Source organism: Osmerus mordax, chromosome 1 (genome assembly GCF_038355195.1).
Source record: "Osmerus mordax isolate fOsmMor3 chromosome 1, fOsmMor3.pri, whole genome shotgun sequence".
NCBI classification, from domain to species: domain Eukaryota; kingdom Metazoa; phylum Chordata; class Actinopteri; order Osmeriformes; family Osmeridae; genus Osmerus; species Osmerus mordax.
In genome coordinates, this window is record NC_090050.1 from 9,042,900 (window position 1) to 9,062,187 (window position 19,288).

At 41.4% G+C, this 19,288-nt stretch overlaps 1 protein-coding gene across 1 annotated transcript; it reads right to left on the minus strand.

Annotated features, from left to right (window-relative positions):
* Nucleotides 1–7,066: 7,066 nt before the first annotated feature.
* Nucleotides 7,067–9,243, minus strand: LOC136949191 (heme transporter hrg1-A-like). Its single transcript, XM_067243410.1, has 3 exons — nt 8,854–9,243; nt 7,762–7,929; nt 7,067–7,275 (listed from the first exon to the last, which is right to left on the minus strand). Exons 1-3 carry the CDS (start codon nt 8,981–8,983, stop codon nt 7,139–7,141), a joined length of 435 nt encoding a protein of 144 aa, XP_067099511.1. The 5' UTR covers nt 8,984–9,243; the 3' UTR covers nt 7,067–7,138.
* Nucleotides 9,244–19,288: the final 10,045 nt, after the last annotated feature.

Here is a 19,288-nt window from a genome sequence, read left to right on the forward strand (position 1 = left end):
ACAGAGGTTGTGGCATTAAATCCACTTGCAGTCCTTCTAATTATTTTAATTATGACTGATGTACAGTCTGACAAGTTTATTCAGTTATTGTTAGTCAAAGGACACCGTCCCTTGCATTAAAAAAGAGGCATTTATACAACTGGCCCCTTTTTTATTGTGGTTGTTGTTTCATCAAAATTCCGGTTCATTGAACGGATTAAGTGGAACTAGGATTGCCTTGGTTGCGACCTGCGGTTGAGACAGTAGATTTCTGAAGAGGCACAGGAAGAGCATTGTTGTCCGGGAGACGCAGTGCGGTGGGGGAGGAGGGGCGACCTTGGGGCTGCTTACCTTAGCAAAGGCATGCCTCCATGCCAGCATCATGGAAAGAATGAGCGAACGAGAGCCCTAACAGGAACAGCATGGCGCGCCCCTTTCCTCAGAAGAGAGAGGAAAGAAAGTGAAAGAAAAGGAGAGAGAGGGAGAGAGAAAAGAAGAGAGAAAGAAAGAGAATGGCAAAAGAATAAGAAACGGAGGGAAAAAGAGAAAGAAAAGAAAGGGGAGGTGGAAAAAAAAAACAAGAGGCTGTCCAAACAGAACCAGATGCAGGAGTGTGGAGGGCCGTTTGATCTCCATCCTCATAGGCTGATTGATGTTGCACATTTCATTTCCTTGTCAGAGTCTTGACATAATGTTTCACTAAACACTCCGTCCCCTTTTTACTTTTTCTTCTTCTTCTTCTTCATTTTTTTTCTTTTTACTTATTTTTGGAGCAGTCATAATTAACCCTTCCTGTGGCCACAAATAGAACAATAGCAAGACGATAAATATGTACTGAGTTGGAGAGGGGGCTTAGATATCAAAGACGGATACAAAAATTGAATAGTCCAGTTATTTCTAGTCCCCCATATGGTTTGGTCAAAAGTACCAGTGAAATACTGCACTGAGGAATGAGCCTGTTGACTTGGAAGGGACTTTTGAAGCTCTCGCGAAAGGAAAACATTTTTTTTTCACCTCCATGTACATGTCAATTCAATTAGTCACTCAAAGAATCTGAGTCAGGGCGATGGATCAATGGCATCACGTCATATGGGTGCAGACTACAACTTGCTTCAAAAATGTGTCCTTGTTAGCCAAATGGCATCCGACGTAACGACTTTTCACCTCAACCTCCATCTCCTCCTCTCCCGACTGCTTGACTTGGAATGGCCCAGGCAGACACACGCACACTCACACACACACTCTCCCCCCCTTACCTATCTCTCTGCAGCTCCATCCCTCCTATGGAGCCCACTGGGACGCAGGCAGACATCTGGGACCTATTTCCCCCGTAGAGCAGGACTTCCGGTGGGGTATCGAATAAGAAGGGAAGGTTGAGGGTGAGGGGGTATAGGGGTGAGGGATGGGGCTGCAGAAGAGAGGGGGAAGGGTGCCACTTGTAGACAACTGGTAGGAGAGCTATTATGATTGGAGAGAAGCCGATTTGCAAGGGGTGAGGTGGGGATGCACAAACAAGGATTTTGCTATGAAAGGTGCATATGAGAAACATGTAAGAATCTTAAATATAAAGTAGATTTTTTTTAAATGTTTGTTCCCCCTCTGTTTGAAGGCTATCAACATTAAATCAGGCACTTTGAAAGGGCACACTGGCCAAACACACAAACACACTTTAAGATTCTCTCTTCGTTAATGTTAATGTGTGTCTGTGTGTGTGTGCGTGTGTGTGTGTGCAAAACAGGGCAGCGCAAAAGAAAAACCCCTGAAGACATTTTTTATTTGAGGGAGATAAAGAAAGAAAAGGAAAAAAAACTATTCTGCTTTAAAAACGTTGGGGCTGCGTGCTAACCTGTGTTATTCCACTTTGGCTGCGACTTACCTCCCTATATTAGGCTTTAATTTATCATAATATTTAGCACTCAAGCTTCCTTCAAATGTTCATCCTTTTATGTGTAATTTAGCCAATATCCGGGGCAGGCTCTGATTACAGTGTTTGAATCCCAGGGCCCATCCACACCGCATTCATAACAGTCCCAGTGGAGTTCACAGCTAAGCAGGGCTGTAAGACTAGGAGGCACCCTCTACTATGCTATTGCCATCAGCTAACCACACAGGACACAAAGAAGATACTGTTCATCAGATAAATGTAGCAATGCTACAAATTACAACAAATGCTAAGTCTGTGGAATGTAAAAATGGGCAGATTTCCACTATGGATTATTCCTGTTAGTTTTCCACTATGGATTTTTCCTGTTAGATTTCAACTATGGATTATTCCTGTTTGCATTAATTCACCAATGTATCTCAAACATTCAGTAGGCTGAAAGCCATGTACTAACTACTATTTGGAAATGTAAACCTGTCTCTAGGATGATGTGAATATCTCACAGCATCACAGTGTGCACTTTAAAGGGACACAGCAGTTGACTAACACTTCATGGACTTTCTGTTAATAGATCCAGAAGGTTCTAGGGGTTCTATGTTCTGAGATCCCTGCGGGAGTGTTCGAGAGTCACCAAATAGGAACTGTGACTTGTTTCTAAATATGTGTTTCGATTCAACACAAAGAACGTACCATATTGAATCGATTATGATCACTTTTCAGTTCAAATACTGCCCACATGAGCTATCAAACTGATACCATTTTATGTGGCAGCTGGCTAAAATCATGGTTTTCAGGAGGTGGTCAGATGTGATCAGTCAGCAGACCCAGGATCAAGCTAGTTAGCGACATATGCACAGATAGATAGAAACACAAACACCTGTTGATAGGAAAGTTAGACACCAGTTCAGTGATATGACTTAAGTTGAGGTCTGAGCTTTAAAACAACTAAATCAAACTCACCAATGACTCAGTCTCATTTTTAGAAATGAAGTAAGGGTTAGGGTTAGACCAGGCCCTGTAGCACGCAACAAGTACCATACAAAATACAGTTAGAGCAGGCCTCTCCAAGCCTGACAAAGATTTCACGTTCCTGGAACAGTCAGTCCATTTGAAATATCAACATTACTCTAACACCAGCATCAAAGCGCCCACTTTCACATTGAATCAATCACCATCCTCCATTAGATTAGATGACCTTACGAAAGTTCTGTTCGAATTGCTTTATGTTTTTTTTAATCCAGCGTTCTGGTACTGGTTTTCCCAGGGAGGCCACTTCAAACGCAACGCTGCCAGGGCATATCCCTTGTGCTCTAACGGCAAATATGTGTCTCCCTAAAATGTTTCAGATGCGAGCTTCTGCGGTCTGCTGGGCAGAATGAGCAAGGGAACCCAGAAAACAAAAGGACTCTTGAGAACAAAACAGTTATTGAAGTTGAAGGTAGGGCATCTGATGTGCTGCCAGATGAAGAGGTTAATCACATTGGGACCTCATGGTGGTTATGGAGGGAGAAATGGAAAGAGAGGGAGAGAGGGACAGTGTTTGGTGGACAGGGGGGGAAGGAGGAGAGAAATGGGACGGGTGTGGCTGAGTGAAATGGATGAAGGAGAAGGTGAGAGATAAGGATGACGACGGAAAAAGAGAAAGGGTTGATGAGGGGTAGACAGAAGTCAAGGAGGGGAGAAGAGAGGCAAACAGATAAAAGGAAAAGGTGCAGCTGAGAATCAGCGTCAAAGGAAAAAAAGGGGAGATGGGGTCTGAAACATGCAAACGTCCAGAGACATGTGTTTCAGTTTGTAAATAAAACAGTAAATTGCTATGGATATTGCTTAATTATCTGTGGGCTTTGCGTTGCGTTTTGCGGAAGTTCCTCGGAAATCTATCTGAAACTCTATTTTCAAACAGCCAAGGCGCCTTTTTAATGTCAAAGCAGCCATCTGGTGCTCTACTAATTCAAGATGTTTGCTTTCCATTCAGTATTATTGGATTTTTTTTGGTGTGTGTGTGGGGGGCAGGCGAGGGGGGGGGATTAATTTTAATTCTTATACCAAAATACCTTTGAGACTGTCTATTTTACTTATGGATTATTTTCTTTACATAATACACTTCAGACGCCTGTAAGTAATGTGTTGTTTGTTTTAGAATCTAACATCATTTTAGATTTTAATTAATGCTTCTTTATTAGAAACCTTTTCATTTGCCAGGCATTTTACATGCCTGGCAAATGCCTACTTATCAGGTGTATCTGTATGCAGTTTTTATTCAAACTTTTGGTTATACATTTATATATAAGATATATGAATGTATACATACAAGTAGATACATGGAGACAGATAGGAACTTAATTGATAACCAAGTAATCACTACATCACAGCAGCAGTGAAAGCAATAGGGGGAACATCTTAATAACAAAAGATGGTAGAAAGCAAGTGTGGACCCCGAATATACCAGCATTATAAAAATATTCGGATCATAACTCCAACAGAATGCTGGTATCCCCCCCCCCCTCCAGTTTCATTATTCTGCCAGTTAAGTCTTAGACGACTTCCTTCCTTGATTTTGGTAGAAGGGGGTACCGTAATTAAAGACAATTTAACCCCTCCCCTTCTCACATGCCAAACAAAAACACACATGCTTTTAAAACCTACAGTATAAACCTAATAGGATGTTTTTCTGTCCAATCCCTACAGCTTGTTTGGTGGAAAGTCACCAGGATTGTTTTTCAGATTCTTAATGTAAAAGTTTATAACAAAATTGTTGCCATGGCTACTTAACCACAACATTGCAATTACCTTTATAGATTGTGACTCGAAGGGCTTGCAAACAAACCAGTGTAATGCAATTAAGAAGTATAAGTACCACCAAAAATGTTCTTGTAACAAAGAGGTAGGATGTCTGCAGAAAAATAATGGTTTCTTATAAAGGATCAAAGATACTTCTCCTTGATAATGAAATCACTTAGAGGGCTATGCCAACTTCACTTTTCCTATTAGTGTTGTTTCCCATAGTGAATGCATGGAATAGGAGCCACATTTTATTATTGGAGCTATGTAACTTTTTGAATAACTATCTCCTATTCAGCCACTACAACATAGAACATAACATATTTTGAATAAAAACGGATGTACATAGATATATCAGGCACATATTTTTCACATCAACTTCAAAGTCATTTTATCAGGAAACTGCCTTAACCAAACCATAAACCAAGTCTTTGCAACCCCCTACCTCCCCTTTGAGGGACGAAATAAAAAAAAAGTGGAGGGATTGAATAATTGCCCAACTGCAGGGCGCAGGTTATTGCCCGAAACGTTTACTGTTATGCCTGCAGTGCTTTGGGGTCTTTTTATTTTTATAAACATGGATTATGTGGGCGGGTGCTTCCCGCCATCATTGTGGAAATCCCACTTTAATGCCGAGTCCAGCTCTACACTGACCTAATAAGGCTGACCCTCGCTTAATAGTAATGACCATGTTTGACTTTAAAACACCCTGTTATACACCCCGTTTAACCACCATTTCATCATGAGATCCTTATGTGAAACTGCTGTTACTACCCCTCCCCCCTGTACAAACTTAATAACACAGGTGTCCAATTGTCCAACCATTTTGCTTTTCTTCATTGGTCCAATTGGCATTGTTACATAACCCCATTATATATGATGGAGTCTAGATGTTGTTACAAAACCATTGCAAACCAACGCAAGGCATTTACAAGGAGTCAGATGCTATAATGTCCTATGTTTTTAACACAGAAAACCCTTCCAAAAAGTTGCATCCTTTCCCCCCCCCCCCCCAAATAGTGGCCCTAACAGAGCCAAGCGGAAGAGGTGTCATAAAATAATACTTTATTAATGTATCTCTCACACTAGCACACCTCTCAACACACATACATTTTCAAACACACAAGTATTTACGGGAATATACACACAATGCCATTTCATCGTAACACATGACAAATGCAAACGGGGAAAAACAAACACTAAAGAAACACAGTCTAATGAATCTCTGTAGGCAACAATGTGATCATCACCATGGTTAGGATTAGGTCAAACATCATCACAGGTCATGATTACTAATGTATGCGTGTCATGAGCCTCGTGTTGCAGTCCAAAGCTATAACCATGAAGCAAAGAAACAAGTGTATATGTATGCTCGTCATTCGCCTTTCACAACACTCACTCTGTCACAGCAAGGATGACATGCTAATCCTTCTTCCTTCCAAGTCTCACTGGGGACATTGTGGGATCGAGACTTGAAAATCCCTTTCGAGTCCTTGCGTTACAAAAAGCAGAATACTGACTAAGCTATGCGTTAAGATGGCTAACGTTTGGTAGTGGCTTCAGCCCTCATTCCTGGCGAGAGGAAATATCGGTGGACTGCTGCACATTGCACAGGTACAGCTGTACCTTACAAAAGCAAATGGAAAGCCAGTGCAATCCAGGATATGTGCAATTGTAGTAACACATGTGCAGTCAATGAAATAACTGACACTGGGCGTCAAAGTCAAATGTTGTAAGCATGAACAAATATGTATATATATTTTTATCAAGTTAACTGCTGCTTTTTGCTCTACACAATGCTGACATAATTTGTCTGTTTACCGGGTCACAAACCTTATTTAAAACAAGTGTACTACATAAAAACCCCATGATTAATGAACTGCTACCCTCTTGTGGCACAAGTATGAAACTGCACTACTGACTGTTGACAAACAACCACACGGATATACAACCACTAGATAATGCATACAATCATCCAAGTAAGAATTATATCAAATGAATCCAAACAAATTGCATAAAAAGGAGTCGCATACATTTGTCTCTCAAAGCCTTACTGTAGGACTTACAAGAGGAACACAGAAAATGTTATTGTATACAGAGGTGAAAATTCATTACATGTTATAAAAACAGGAGAGCTCTAGAGAGAGGCCTCCAAGACCATGGATGGGGGTTACCCATGGTTACCCTGCACACGTGGAGAGAGAAACGACAGAAGGAGAAAAGGGGAGACACATAGGCCGAGGAGGTAACGCGTGTCATCTGGCCGTAACCACAAACAAACAAAACCTTTTGAATCCTCCCACCCATTCCCTTCATTGTCTCTACCCTTCCCACCTTCCCTGGTGGCTACTTCATTTAGGTTCCCCCTTGCTCACATTCTAACACCTGGTTGCCCCCCCCCCCCCACCCATCCCCCGCCAGGTAAAAAAAAGGCCCAGGTCTTCCGTGGACCTGGGCCTAGAGATAGGGAAAAGGGTCGTTCGAGGTCAAAGGTCGTTAGAAATCACTGAGGATGCTGATGTCGGCAAACTCTTTGCGGTAGCGGTGTGAGTGTAAGCTTAGCAGGACAGACCACTTGAGAGTCATGAGGCTCCACACACAGGACAGGTACAGGCTCTGGGGGTTGGTCAGGGCTGGAGAGACAAACGAGAGGTTTGGTTAAGTTTCATCTGACAGATATCACGTTAGACACACCCACAGATGAATAAAGGAGGTAAAAAAAAAAATAATAAGAACGTATTTCTACATCCCGCCCTCCTGTATTTTTCTTTCTTAAGATACTCATAGTTGGATAGACAGATGGATAAAACAGCAGGAACGGACTCAAACGTGACTTGGTTATGTTTTACAACAGTGGTCAAGGGGCCTATAACAGTGACATGTATATGTGTAACAATAGAGACAGCTGTCTTAGTTTTACATTAGATTTTTTATATTGTTTCGTGGACAATTTCAACTCTCTTCTACATCTGGCTTGGTAGAATGCGGTCTTGGTCATCACACTGACTGATCTTTACTTATGTAAAGTTTGAAGGATGATATTACATTGACTAAACTGGATAAGTAGTCATTCAGAGAGAGAAAAAAATCAATAAAGCGATGGAGGACATGAGACTCACACTCTTTGCGTGTGACGGCGAGGCAGAGAAAAGTGATGAAGGCCACAACAGCCAGCAGGGAGAAGACGACTCCGATAAAGAGAAAGAACTTGAGTCCCTTCAGCCAGGTGCGCCAGTAGTCCTGCAGGTACATGATGTGGGTGATAAGAGTCCAGAGTGCAAGTACACCTGGGGGGGGGGGGGGGGGGGACAGACAGACAGACAGACAGACACAAGGTTCAGTTATCTGTATGACAAGTGGGTGCTTTCCGTGGTGGATATATTCTAACACAACACTTCTGAGTAGGTTTGTGCTGTGTCACCATATCCAAAAGTCTTACTTGCTCTTGTCAAGATCAGGTGTTGAAACCACATTTCTCGGTTTGAAAAGACGAGGTCCACAGTGCTCAACGTGCTTCCTTACTAGCACGGACTGAGTGAAATGACTGATAAATTGACCTTACCCTTCATTATATTATTCCTGAGTCAAATTTTCAAACTCTTCTTAATTCTGCTGTGTCACAATTTGTCACACTTGGCCCCTGAAATGTCCACATCATGGTCTCAAGTCATGTGATGAGGACACTTTTGATATCAACACTTGACCTGAAGAGTATGGTGAAGTGGAACAGGGTTTTACGCCTTTAAGCATAGATCATGCATTTAGGATAATGTTGCATCTCATCTAAGTTAACATAGATATCTGAGGGGATCTGAGGAGAATAAGGCAATTGTTTACGGCTGATAAACTGAAACTGGTGAAATGTTAACACAATAACTTGTTGACTTGAAAAGAAGCTTAGCACGTGCACACACTGCTAACATGAACTAAAGTGACTTTCAAAATGATTTGGCCACCCAAGCCGGATGTTACATTACTAGGCTTTTCCCCCCGTGACAAACAACAGTATCTTGTTGTTAGCATAAATTATGATATTTCTTTATTAAACTGTAATCTACTACGGTAATTTTTGTTATTCAAGAGAGCTAGGCTGCATTTTGAGTGAATGACTGAGTTAGGTTACTAACCAAGGCAAATGTTCCAGGCTGATGTTGATGTTCAGAACCCATTATGTAACAGACAGTATCCATGATATAAGCGTGATTGTTTACCTGATAGTCCTCCCATTGCCGCTGTCCATGGTTGTTTAAACGCGATGTTCCATACAAGAAACGCGGAGAATCCCATAAACATGCCACAAGAGGCATATCCGATACTTAAGTACGTTTTATTAAACCCCATACTGACAACAAAGTGACAAATAGTATGAGAGACAACGAAAGGTAGCCACTCAATTAGCAAAGGTCGACTTAAAAACACAAGAGATTCCTTTAACTTTAGCTTAGCTGTAACGTCGTCGTTGTTTGCACTAGCTGGCTACTGTAGCAGTCCAGCTTCTCGAGGTAATCTGTAGCAGGGATGCAATACGAGGCTAAAAGCAGATTTTTAGGTAGTGTGTACTCATAAAACAATTGTTCAGTTGGACGCTAATATGTCACGGAACGATTACGGAGATTCGAGCTCAGTCTAGCTGCAGTGAGCCCAATGTAGGTAGCAGTAAAATGTAACAAATAAAACAGCGCCCTCTGTGGTTGTGGATGACATAAGTGTCGAAGGTGTTCAGGGCTATTAGGGTAAACGTCCCTGTTACATGCCCACATGCAAATTCTGAGTAAAATCAAAACTAGCCTACATCATCGTGTGGTGTTTCTGACAATGAAACTGTTAACTACACGTAATGACACTTTATTGTAAAATAATCCGATTAATCAATATCGAAGCATGTGTGACTGTGACATATTCCTGCTGATTCCGGGAAAAAAAACCTGTACTCCGAGAACATTTAATTATTTGTTTATTCCTACTCCTGTTTTCGGTAAGTTCTAATTTGTTATCAATATTTGGGTGAATAGAAATTAAATAAAAAGTGAAAATGTTACTTGAATTTTAAATATTTGTGTAACAACTATTTGTTTTAGCATGCTAGCAAATATAGCCTACCACGTGCTGCATCACAATCCATAAAGCAAGATAATCATGTCTATGCATCTTATAATGTGAAATACACAATAGATTTTATTTTTGTGGGTTTAAGGGCTTAAATTATGCAGAGAATTGGCATATTTCGACCAAATTATGGCGATATCTGGACCAGAGTATTGGGAGGGGACAGGTTGTGGGTTGGGCTTGGTCTGTTATTTATTTCAATAGAGTGTGAAGCCTATAATTCTTGATATGCCAGTGTTTGTGCAGATTTTAAATTGTGTATCATACTGAAATGCAAAGCATTAGAAAAACAACAGAATTTGAATTGTCAGTGGGCATAGGTAGACATCAAGGGCTAATGTCTAGTGTGAGAGGTTCTCTCATTTTGTCTCAACTGTCATTCCTGTTAACATCATTAGAGAGAGCAGTTGATTTTGTCAACAGGTAAGTCAGTTGAAATAGAACAATACACTGCCTAGCCTACAGTTGATACTTTTCGTGTACATATATTCTCTCTCATATATATTATTATTTTCCCAGCCTAACCAGTCCATCAATATTTGCACTAAAGAAAGCATTGCTTGTATCTCCATGAAGGTTCCGTTTTAGGCATAATTATGGGATACATTTCTCAGTTTTTGTTAGCTAACTAGTCTGTAGCTGGCTAGCTAGCCGGTAGAATTGCAAAATGACTAGGCTAGTTTTTAGAACTAAAGACCACACACAGGCCAAGGCGATTATTGTTGTGTTCTAATTTGGGTGGAGAAGAATACAAGGTTAAATGCCAGACCAAGTTCTTTGTAGTTTAATAAGAAATGATGCAAATCAAACAATGAATACAATACACCATGGTGTCTCAATATAGATTGGCGATAACAGTCAGTGATACCAGTCAGTGTTACCCATCAGTGATACCAGTCAGTGTTACCAGTCAGTGAGACCAGTAAGTGATACCCATCAGTGTTACCAGTCAGTGTTACCAGTCAGTGTTACCAGTCAGTGATACCAGTCAGTGATACCAGTCAGTCTTACCAGTCAGTCTTACCAGTCAGTGTTACCAGTCTCGCTTTGTAAAGTAGAGAAGACAAAGGCCTGGGTGAGAACAGTCTTGACAGAAGTCTTGTTCTGCCTGGCCAAGTTCTCCACTGTGAAGGAGACCCTTGGGGAACACCCTGCTCTTCGCCCTCAGTTTTTGCCTTTTTCGGTGTAGATATGCGTTCAGTGTTGGCAGTTCGAAGATTGATTCCGCAGTGTGGGGTTTGTGAAGTAAGAGCTCTCCCATTTATGGTGGCCCACGGGTGCACAACACAACAACATTAGCGAAGCAAACTAAAGTTGAAACAACATTAACACACAACACAACGACATTAACAAAAACAAAACATTTATAAAAACGCTGCATTTCAAAAAACAATCAACTACTTACAACACCACAACATTAAGTGACAACACAACAGCATTGGTTCACACCACATCAACATAAGCCGACAAAAGACTTGAACTTGTCACACCTTGACCGTTTATTACAGTCCTGCGACGCCTACAGATGTTGGATTGATATCATATTACCGTCAAACCTTTAGATGTATTGGTTGCCATCAAGATGTAAAGTTCTTTCAGCAAATATGACAAAAAGTGCTTTTCAACAACATTGCCTACACCATCTTTAAGTAGTTTTCATTTTCAGTGTTTCCGAAGCATGCTTGCTGGTAAGTAGATTTTTTACTGATTTTTTTTTCATATTCCAATGCATTAGTGGACCTCTTATCAATTTTGTTATTAGTGCTATTTTATATAGCCAGCTTTAGTTTAAGTTTATCGTAAGATAATCGCTTGTTAGATTCTAAATGCAGTTAGAGATGGATTAAGTCCACTCACTCTCGCTAGCTCAACTAGATAACATCTACTTGATAAGTTTGCATCTAGCAAGGTTGTTCTTTGGTTAATTCAGTCATTACAGTTTTATTAGGTACTGTACTTCATCAATCCAAAGAATACATGACACGGTGATAAGATCAGCAGCACAAATGTGGAGGATAATCGTAAAAAGAAAGTATAACTGCAAGTAGAAAACTTTTACGCTCATTATGTACTACTGTTGCTTGCCAACATTTCTAACCATGCACTGTAGTGATGGGTCGTTCGTGAATGAGCAGGCTCTAAGAGCCTGCTCTTGTAGGTGAACGTTGGGAGCATCTGTCTCGCATCTGAGGAGCCGACTCTATTTAAAAAAAATATAGCCTTTAGAAATTAAATGATTATGTAATAATGAAAAGATTCATGATTTTAATTGTATTTAAAATAATTGACTAATTCAAAGAACAAAAAAATAATTATATAGGCTTAAAGGCGCACACACATTTGCCTCTCTGATCAGCCTCACATTCTGTTCCTGTCAATCATACACGCGGTGTCAACCAAATTATACTGCATGAGGGAGGGCCGAGCCAACTCACACACACAGTAGTCGAAACTTGTAGGAGAGCCATAACAAATAAATGCATTTTGAAAGACATTGTGCTTAAGAGTATGACTTCATTTAATAAATTAATTAGAATTGTTTTCACACCTATCATAGTATTTTTTAAAGAGCCGTTTGGGAGCCAAAAGAGCCGGCTCTTTTCAGTGAGCTGAGTCAAAAGAGCAAGGTGGCGATCGGTGCTGCGTCCACCTGGCTGATCTCAAACAAGCCTACTTCCTTCCATTGACGTTTACTGCTGTGTGACCAGAAAAATCCTGAATGAAACGAACCGTTAAAAATCTTTTGTTTTTGTTGTTTGATCAAACAGCACTTTCCATACTAAAGCATACTCAATTTATTGGAAACTGTACAGTGCACAAAAACACAGATTCCGAATAATGGTTAATCAAAGTGTTTTATTTTTTTATTTTTTTATGTACAGTACATATAACCATGGTGCACTGAGTGAGTTGACCCCATCACTCTGTCTACTTATCATGCTGCTCAACGGATTGAGGACATACTAATTGAGAATAATAACTCCTCTTCAGATGTATTACTCGATGAATACAAAAATCTTTGTGAGATCCGATCTGGAAGATATTCCCTCTACATTGTCACCGATTTCAAATGGTGCTAGACGTTGAAAAGACTCTGAACACCAGACGAAAACGGTCAGCCTTGGTCAGAGGGCCCATGATGCCGTCACAAGAAACGATCTGACGGAAGTCCCTACTTTTGTCACTAGAGGGAGCGCTGCAAGCATATATAATACAAATCACTTTCTAAATGTCTCCAATGATCCTGTGGGGCACTTCGACGTGCTGCCCACCTAATTAAATTCACTTTGAGACAGGAATTAAAGTAATTGGTCATTGACATATTTAGCTGTAGCCATCCATTTGGTGACTGTGAAGTGTTATTTCATCCCCAAGAACACTGATTTCAAATGGTGCTAGATATGTTCTTGATACTCTAAAACACCACCGGAAACCAGTTTCCAAAGGAAGACTTAAGTTTGCTGGTCCACTCCACACAGACACTCCCAGCTCTGTTTCATTAAACCATTGATTGAACGGCTCTCTCACAGGATGAACAATCACATACCCAGAACTCTCATCCCCATGGAGACGACCCACAAGAAGTTGTCCAATTTCACCGTCATTCTTGACGGCGATTGGACCAGACAGACAAGGAGAGAATAATGTAAACACAGAGAGAAAGAGAGCAAAATGGAGAGAAAGAGAAAGTTAAACAAGCGGAGGGAAAGAAAGATACTGCCTGTGTTGGACCACAGAGCTTAAGATGTAGAGAGCAGCGTGTCGGGTCTGGTGTGTCTCTGTTGCAGCAACTGGTGGGTCCTCATCCCAGGACCAAGAGGGCAAGAGGGCAGGGAGGAAGCCGCTCAGAGCAGCACTAATACACCCCAAATAACGTGTTAATGATTAGAAAAAGAGAGTGAAGATTAATGTATTACATTCCCACCAAGTTGCCACAGCGAAAACCAAACGATCCCAACGGTAGCTTGTATACACTTACCAATGATGTCAATCCGTTGCATTTCAATTTGACACGATCATACTCATACAAGTGTTATTAATGCTAACTTGTTTTTGGGAGCGCACTGTGTGTGAGTGTACTTCCTCTCAGCCTGCCTTCTTCCAAGCATGGATCCAATCCAGCCTGGTCTGGTCAGAAGGAGGAAGAAAACCACAATGACTAATGAATGTAAAAATACAAAATCAACAACTGTTCTAATGTTCATCCCAGAGGAGAATGTTTCACAAGAAGTCTGACACTGTTGACTTGTTCATAATACAGCACGTTGTTTTCTGCCTTGTGTGTGAATGAACATTCTGTTCTGTTCCCTTGTTTGATTGCATGCCATAAATATGTTGCGACACCAACCACCTCCTTTCCCTCCCTCAACCAGACCAGGTTGCTGGAAGGATCTGTGGGATCAGTTAGGGTTAGAACATCACTTCCTTGTGATGTCTATACCTGGACAAGGGAAGTAAACAAAAACCCTGCCCTGATTAATCATTCTAGCTTATAACCTCCACCCCCCCCCCCCACCCCAGCGTACGGATCACTCCGTACGCACTCAACGAAGGCAGTCGCATTTTCTTTCCCTCTCCTCCCCCTGACCTTCCCTGCTTGCTTCCCTGCTTGGCTTCTATCGTATTGTCTAGTTATTCACGGAGAAATGCTCTGAAGTTTTCAAGTTTCTGAAGTCATTTGGATAGTTTTTGAAGATATTACTCAAAATCAAATACTACAAAAAGGAACAACCTGAGAGGACTGAAGCCCAAGGAGAACAGAAGTATTTTGGGCTGCCCTCCAAGACTGACCACAGGCAAGCAAACTAAAGCTTGTTCCCTGTAGAACTATGGCTTGTAATGACTGCAAACAACTTACTCAGAGGATAGTCGAACTGGAGCTAAGAGTCAGAACCCTCTTAGATATCAGAGAGACCGAAGACTTCATAGATTTCATGCTACCTAGCCTGGAGGCTAAGCTACCTGCCAATGAGCCACCCTTGGAACCAGCTTTCTCTCCACCGGCCGTTGGACCGGATGAGTCATGGCCTGCTCTCGGCGCTAAACCAAAGAGGCCTAGCGCCGCTTCTACCTTCATCAGAGATGGGACTGTCACCAAGGATAAACAGCAAAAAAAGCGAGGCAGAAACTCTTCCCGCATCACCTCTCCTCCTGTCACACTCAGAAACAGTTTCGAACCACTGGGAACTTTCTCTCCCTTGTGTGTGGAATCCAAGGCGAAGAGGCACAGGAGTGCTAGCCACGCAGCTAACAAACATGAAGGGCCCAGATCTCCGACACACCATGATGGTAGCTACTACACACATGCAAATCCAACACATCATCGTCTGCTGCGACCGGGAGTCCCCCATTTCACTCCAAGCCCCTCTCGGACCACTCGGGGCGCTGTTCGACCCCCTATCAAGCCTAATCAGACAACAATATCACAGGAATATCAAGATCCAAGGTATGCTAAGACTACCCACAGCCCATCAACACTTAGAGGAGCTAACACTGCTAGCACTATAGAATCTACTGCTAGCACTAACGCAGTGTCTAACCTTGGTCTAGCACAAGGTCCTATCATTGCTAACCCAAATAAGATAAGAACTGGCCCCGCAGCTACTGATAAGGCAAACGTTAGAAATGCAAACACAACACCACATATGGCCACTATCTTGCTTGGAGATGCCATGACAGCACATGTTAAACTGGCAAAGACAGAAAATATTTGTCTTAGCAACACATCTGTCGAGGAACTGTCCTCAGAGGTACAAACAATCCTCAACAATAAACCAAACAACCCTAAGATTATCATCCACACTGGCTCGTTTGATATCCTACACAAGAAAACTGGCACTGAGATACTTAAAAAACATTTCACCCAGCTACTGAAGACACTTAACAGATATCAAGATGTATTCATCAGTGGACCGATTGTATGCTTTCGCAGAGGAAAAGAAGCCTTCAGTCGACTACTATCTTTCAACACATGGTTGGCATCTGTCTGTCTGACACACAAACTGAGATTTATCGATAACTTCAATGTGTTCTGGAACTGTGCAGACCGTTTTCAAGCTGACGGACTCCACCCAAACCGTAGAGGATCTCGACTACTAACAGCAAACATCAATCACGTGCTCCTGACCACAAATCAAGCTTCTCTCCCTATCCCTGTTGTGTCTAAGCTGACTGACGCATCCCAAACAACCTCCCATGGAACAGAACAGAACATTCAAACAGCCTCCTGCAAGGACATGGGCCCTGCACAGATCTGCACCCCCCAGATGAATTCCCTTGTGATGGAACAGCTCAGTGACAGAGACTTTCCCAAAGAAAAGCTACGCTAGGACAGCCACCATGCTATTTCATTGGACATACCGGTCATCATCACAAACAGAAAATGGCATGGTAAAATGCATGGTTACAAACCTGAAACTAGTGTTAGAAGTCACAGAACTATCCATATTCTTCCAACAGATTTATCTACCCCTGTTTTATCTGTTAATACCCCACAGATGAAACTGGCCCTTCTAAATGTTAGATCACTAAATAACAAAACATTTCTAGTTAATGATCTGGTCAAAGAAAACAACTTAGACTGCATCTGTCTAACAGAAACCTGGCTAAACAATGACACGGCAACAGCAACTTTGATAGAAGCGTGTCCGCCTGATTACAGCTTTCACCAAGTTTCAAGGACATCAAAAAAAGGTGGAGGAGTCGCAGCTATTTTCTCCTCTAAACTGTTGTTCAAAATCACTGAGCTAGGTGAATTCACATCATATGAATATCTTGCTATAGAGCTAAAAACCGAATCAATACTTTTTGTTATTATATATCGGCCACCCAAGCACTCGCCAATATTCATACAAGAATTCTCTGAACTATTATCACTATGTGTCACTAGATATGACAAAGTAGTTTTAAACGGAGACTTAAATATCCAAGTAAATAAAAAAGCAGACCCAAGAACTATTGAGCTCTTAAATCTCCTTGACAGTTTCAATCTAACTCAACACATAACAGACCCAACACACCGGCACGGAAACACACTAGATCTAGTGATAACAACTGGACTAAATATCAATAATATTTCAATAACTGATCTACCCCTCTCAGACCATCTAGCCCCTATTAAAGAAACCCAAATTGGATAACAGTCTACTTGCAAATTACAGACCAATATCAAACCTTCCATTTATTAGTAAAGTACTGGAAAAGATAGTTTTAGTCCAATTAAATTCTTTTCTTGAAGAAAATAACATCCTGGAAGTCTCGCAGTCAGGTTTCAGGAAATATCACAGTACTGAAACTGCTCTCACCAAAATAATTAGCGACCTCAGACTAAACTCTGATGCAAATAAAGTCTCTATCCTTATCCTGTTAGATCTCAGTGCAGCATTTGATACAATTGATCACGACATCCTAATCAATAGACTGGAAAAGCTTATTGGATTCACGGATAGTGTATTGAACTGGCTGAAATCATATATCACAGGAAGGAAGTTTTATGTTAGTTTAGGTGACCATAGGTCCAAGAAACATGAGAACTGCTACGGGGTTGCTCAAGGAAGCTGCTTAGGTCCATTACTTTTTTCTCTTTATATGTTACCACTCGGCGACATAATCAGAGAACATAACATAGATTTCCATAGCTATGCGGATGACACACAACTATATATATCCACTGAACCCAACGATGCAACGGCCATCAATTCCATTACCAACTGCCTGTTGGCAATAAACAAATGGATGAATGATAACTTTCTTAAATTAAATGAAGACAAAACCGAAGTCCTACTATGTGGCCCCAAATCCAAAAGAGAGATGCTTATTAAGAATCTTGGAGGCTTAACCCCCCGTCTTAAACCAGAGGTGACGAGTCTCGGTGTAATCCTGGACTCAGATTTGAATTTCAACTCTCACATTAATAAAGTGACCAAAACAGCTTTCTTTCACCTGAGGAATATAGCAAAGGTACGACCATTCATAAACCAAAATGATGCAGAGAAGTTAATTCATGCTTTTATATCCAGCCGGCTGGACTACTGTAACGCACTTTTCACTGGTCTTCCCAAGAAAACCACTGAAAGACTACAGCTCATTCAAAATTCTGCAGCTAGATTATTAACCAAAACTAAAAGGAGAAAACACATTAGTCCTGTCCTAGCTACTTTACACTGGCTCCCTGTTACCTTCAGAATTGACTTTGAGGTCCTTTTCCTCACATACAAAGCTCTACACGGACAAGGACCTAGCTACATTGCTAACTCCTTTATAAACTACACACCAGCTAGAACACTGCGATCATTAAATGCAGGCCTATTAGAGGTCACCAGAAGCAGTCATAAGAAGATTGGTGATTCAGCCTTTGTCAATTACGCCCCAAAACTATGGAACAAATTACCCATAAATATTAGGGAAGCAAACACTCTAGACATTTTTAATAGACAGCTTAAAACCTACCTTTTTACCGAAGCATTTAAGTAATTTTATCTCAAAAGGGTTTTCCTACTTTTTAAAGTTGTTTTCTCTCTTGAACAGAGATCTTATTGGGATTTTTATTTTTGTTTGAATTGTTTATCACTTGTATTATTGTTTTTATTGATTTTATGTAAAGCACCTTGAGCTACAATTCTTGTATGAAATGTCCTATATAAATAAAGTCTTACTTACCCCCACCCCCCAACACACCTACACACCTCACCATCCCAGGTTCTGTCTCATTTTTTACATTGAGAGGACAGGCAGAGAGACACTTGCCAAAGTTCCCAGTTGCCCGTGAGACGTAGCAGCCTTTCCTGCAGACACAGCTCCTGTTTAGAAGAAGAAGAAACACTTATTGATCATGGGACACACACATGCTGTGGGGTCAACCGCTGCTGGTCCCATTTTTCTTGTCCTTCCTACAAGGCCACCCAGGAGTTGTGATAAGTCATATCAAGGTGACCAAGGGCCAAGGCCTGACCAGGGACATGGGCAGAATAGCTATCTGTTTTGCATATTTCTATACTGGGAAATATTTGTGGAGTAAACCCATGAAAGCACAGGGAGAACATACAAACTCCACACAGAAAGGCCCGGGAGCCCACCCAAGCACCAAACATTAACAGGAATTGACTCAGGATGTTCTTGCTGTGACGCCACAGCGCAGGGCACTTTGCCACCATACTACATTTGCATGACCGTAACAATAACACATTTACACATCTAGCTAGAGTCACAGCAATGTAATACTCTAGTTCTACCCTAGCTAGTTAAAGAAATAGTTCCTGTTTACCTACCTAGCTCGAGTAATAGTTCCTGTTTACATAGCTGGATAGAATAACAGAAGCTTCAGGAACAATTACAGCATCGAGCCTCACTGCTGTAGCTCCCGACTGCTGCTGCAATAGAGCTGGAGGGCCAAGCTTCTCTCTCTCCCTCTCTCCCCCCCCTCTCTCTCTCTCTCTCTCTCTCGCTCGCTCTTCTCAGATTTATGTATGTAATACCCACTGTTCTTTTTAGTCATTCCTCCTTCTCCATATCTCTCTTTCTCTTTGCCTTTCTCCCAGTCTG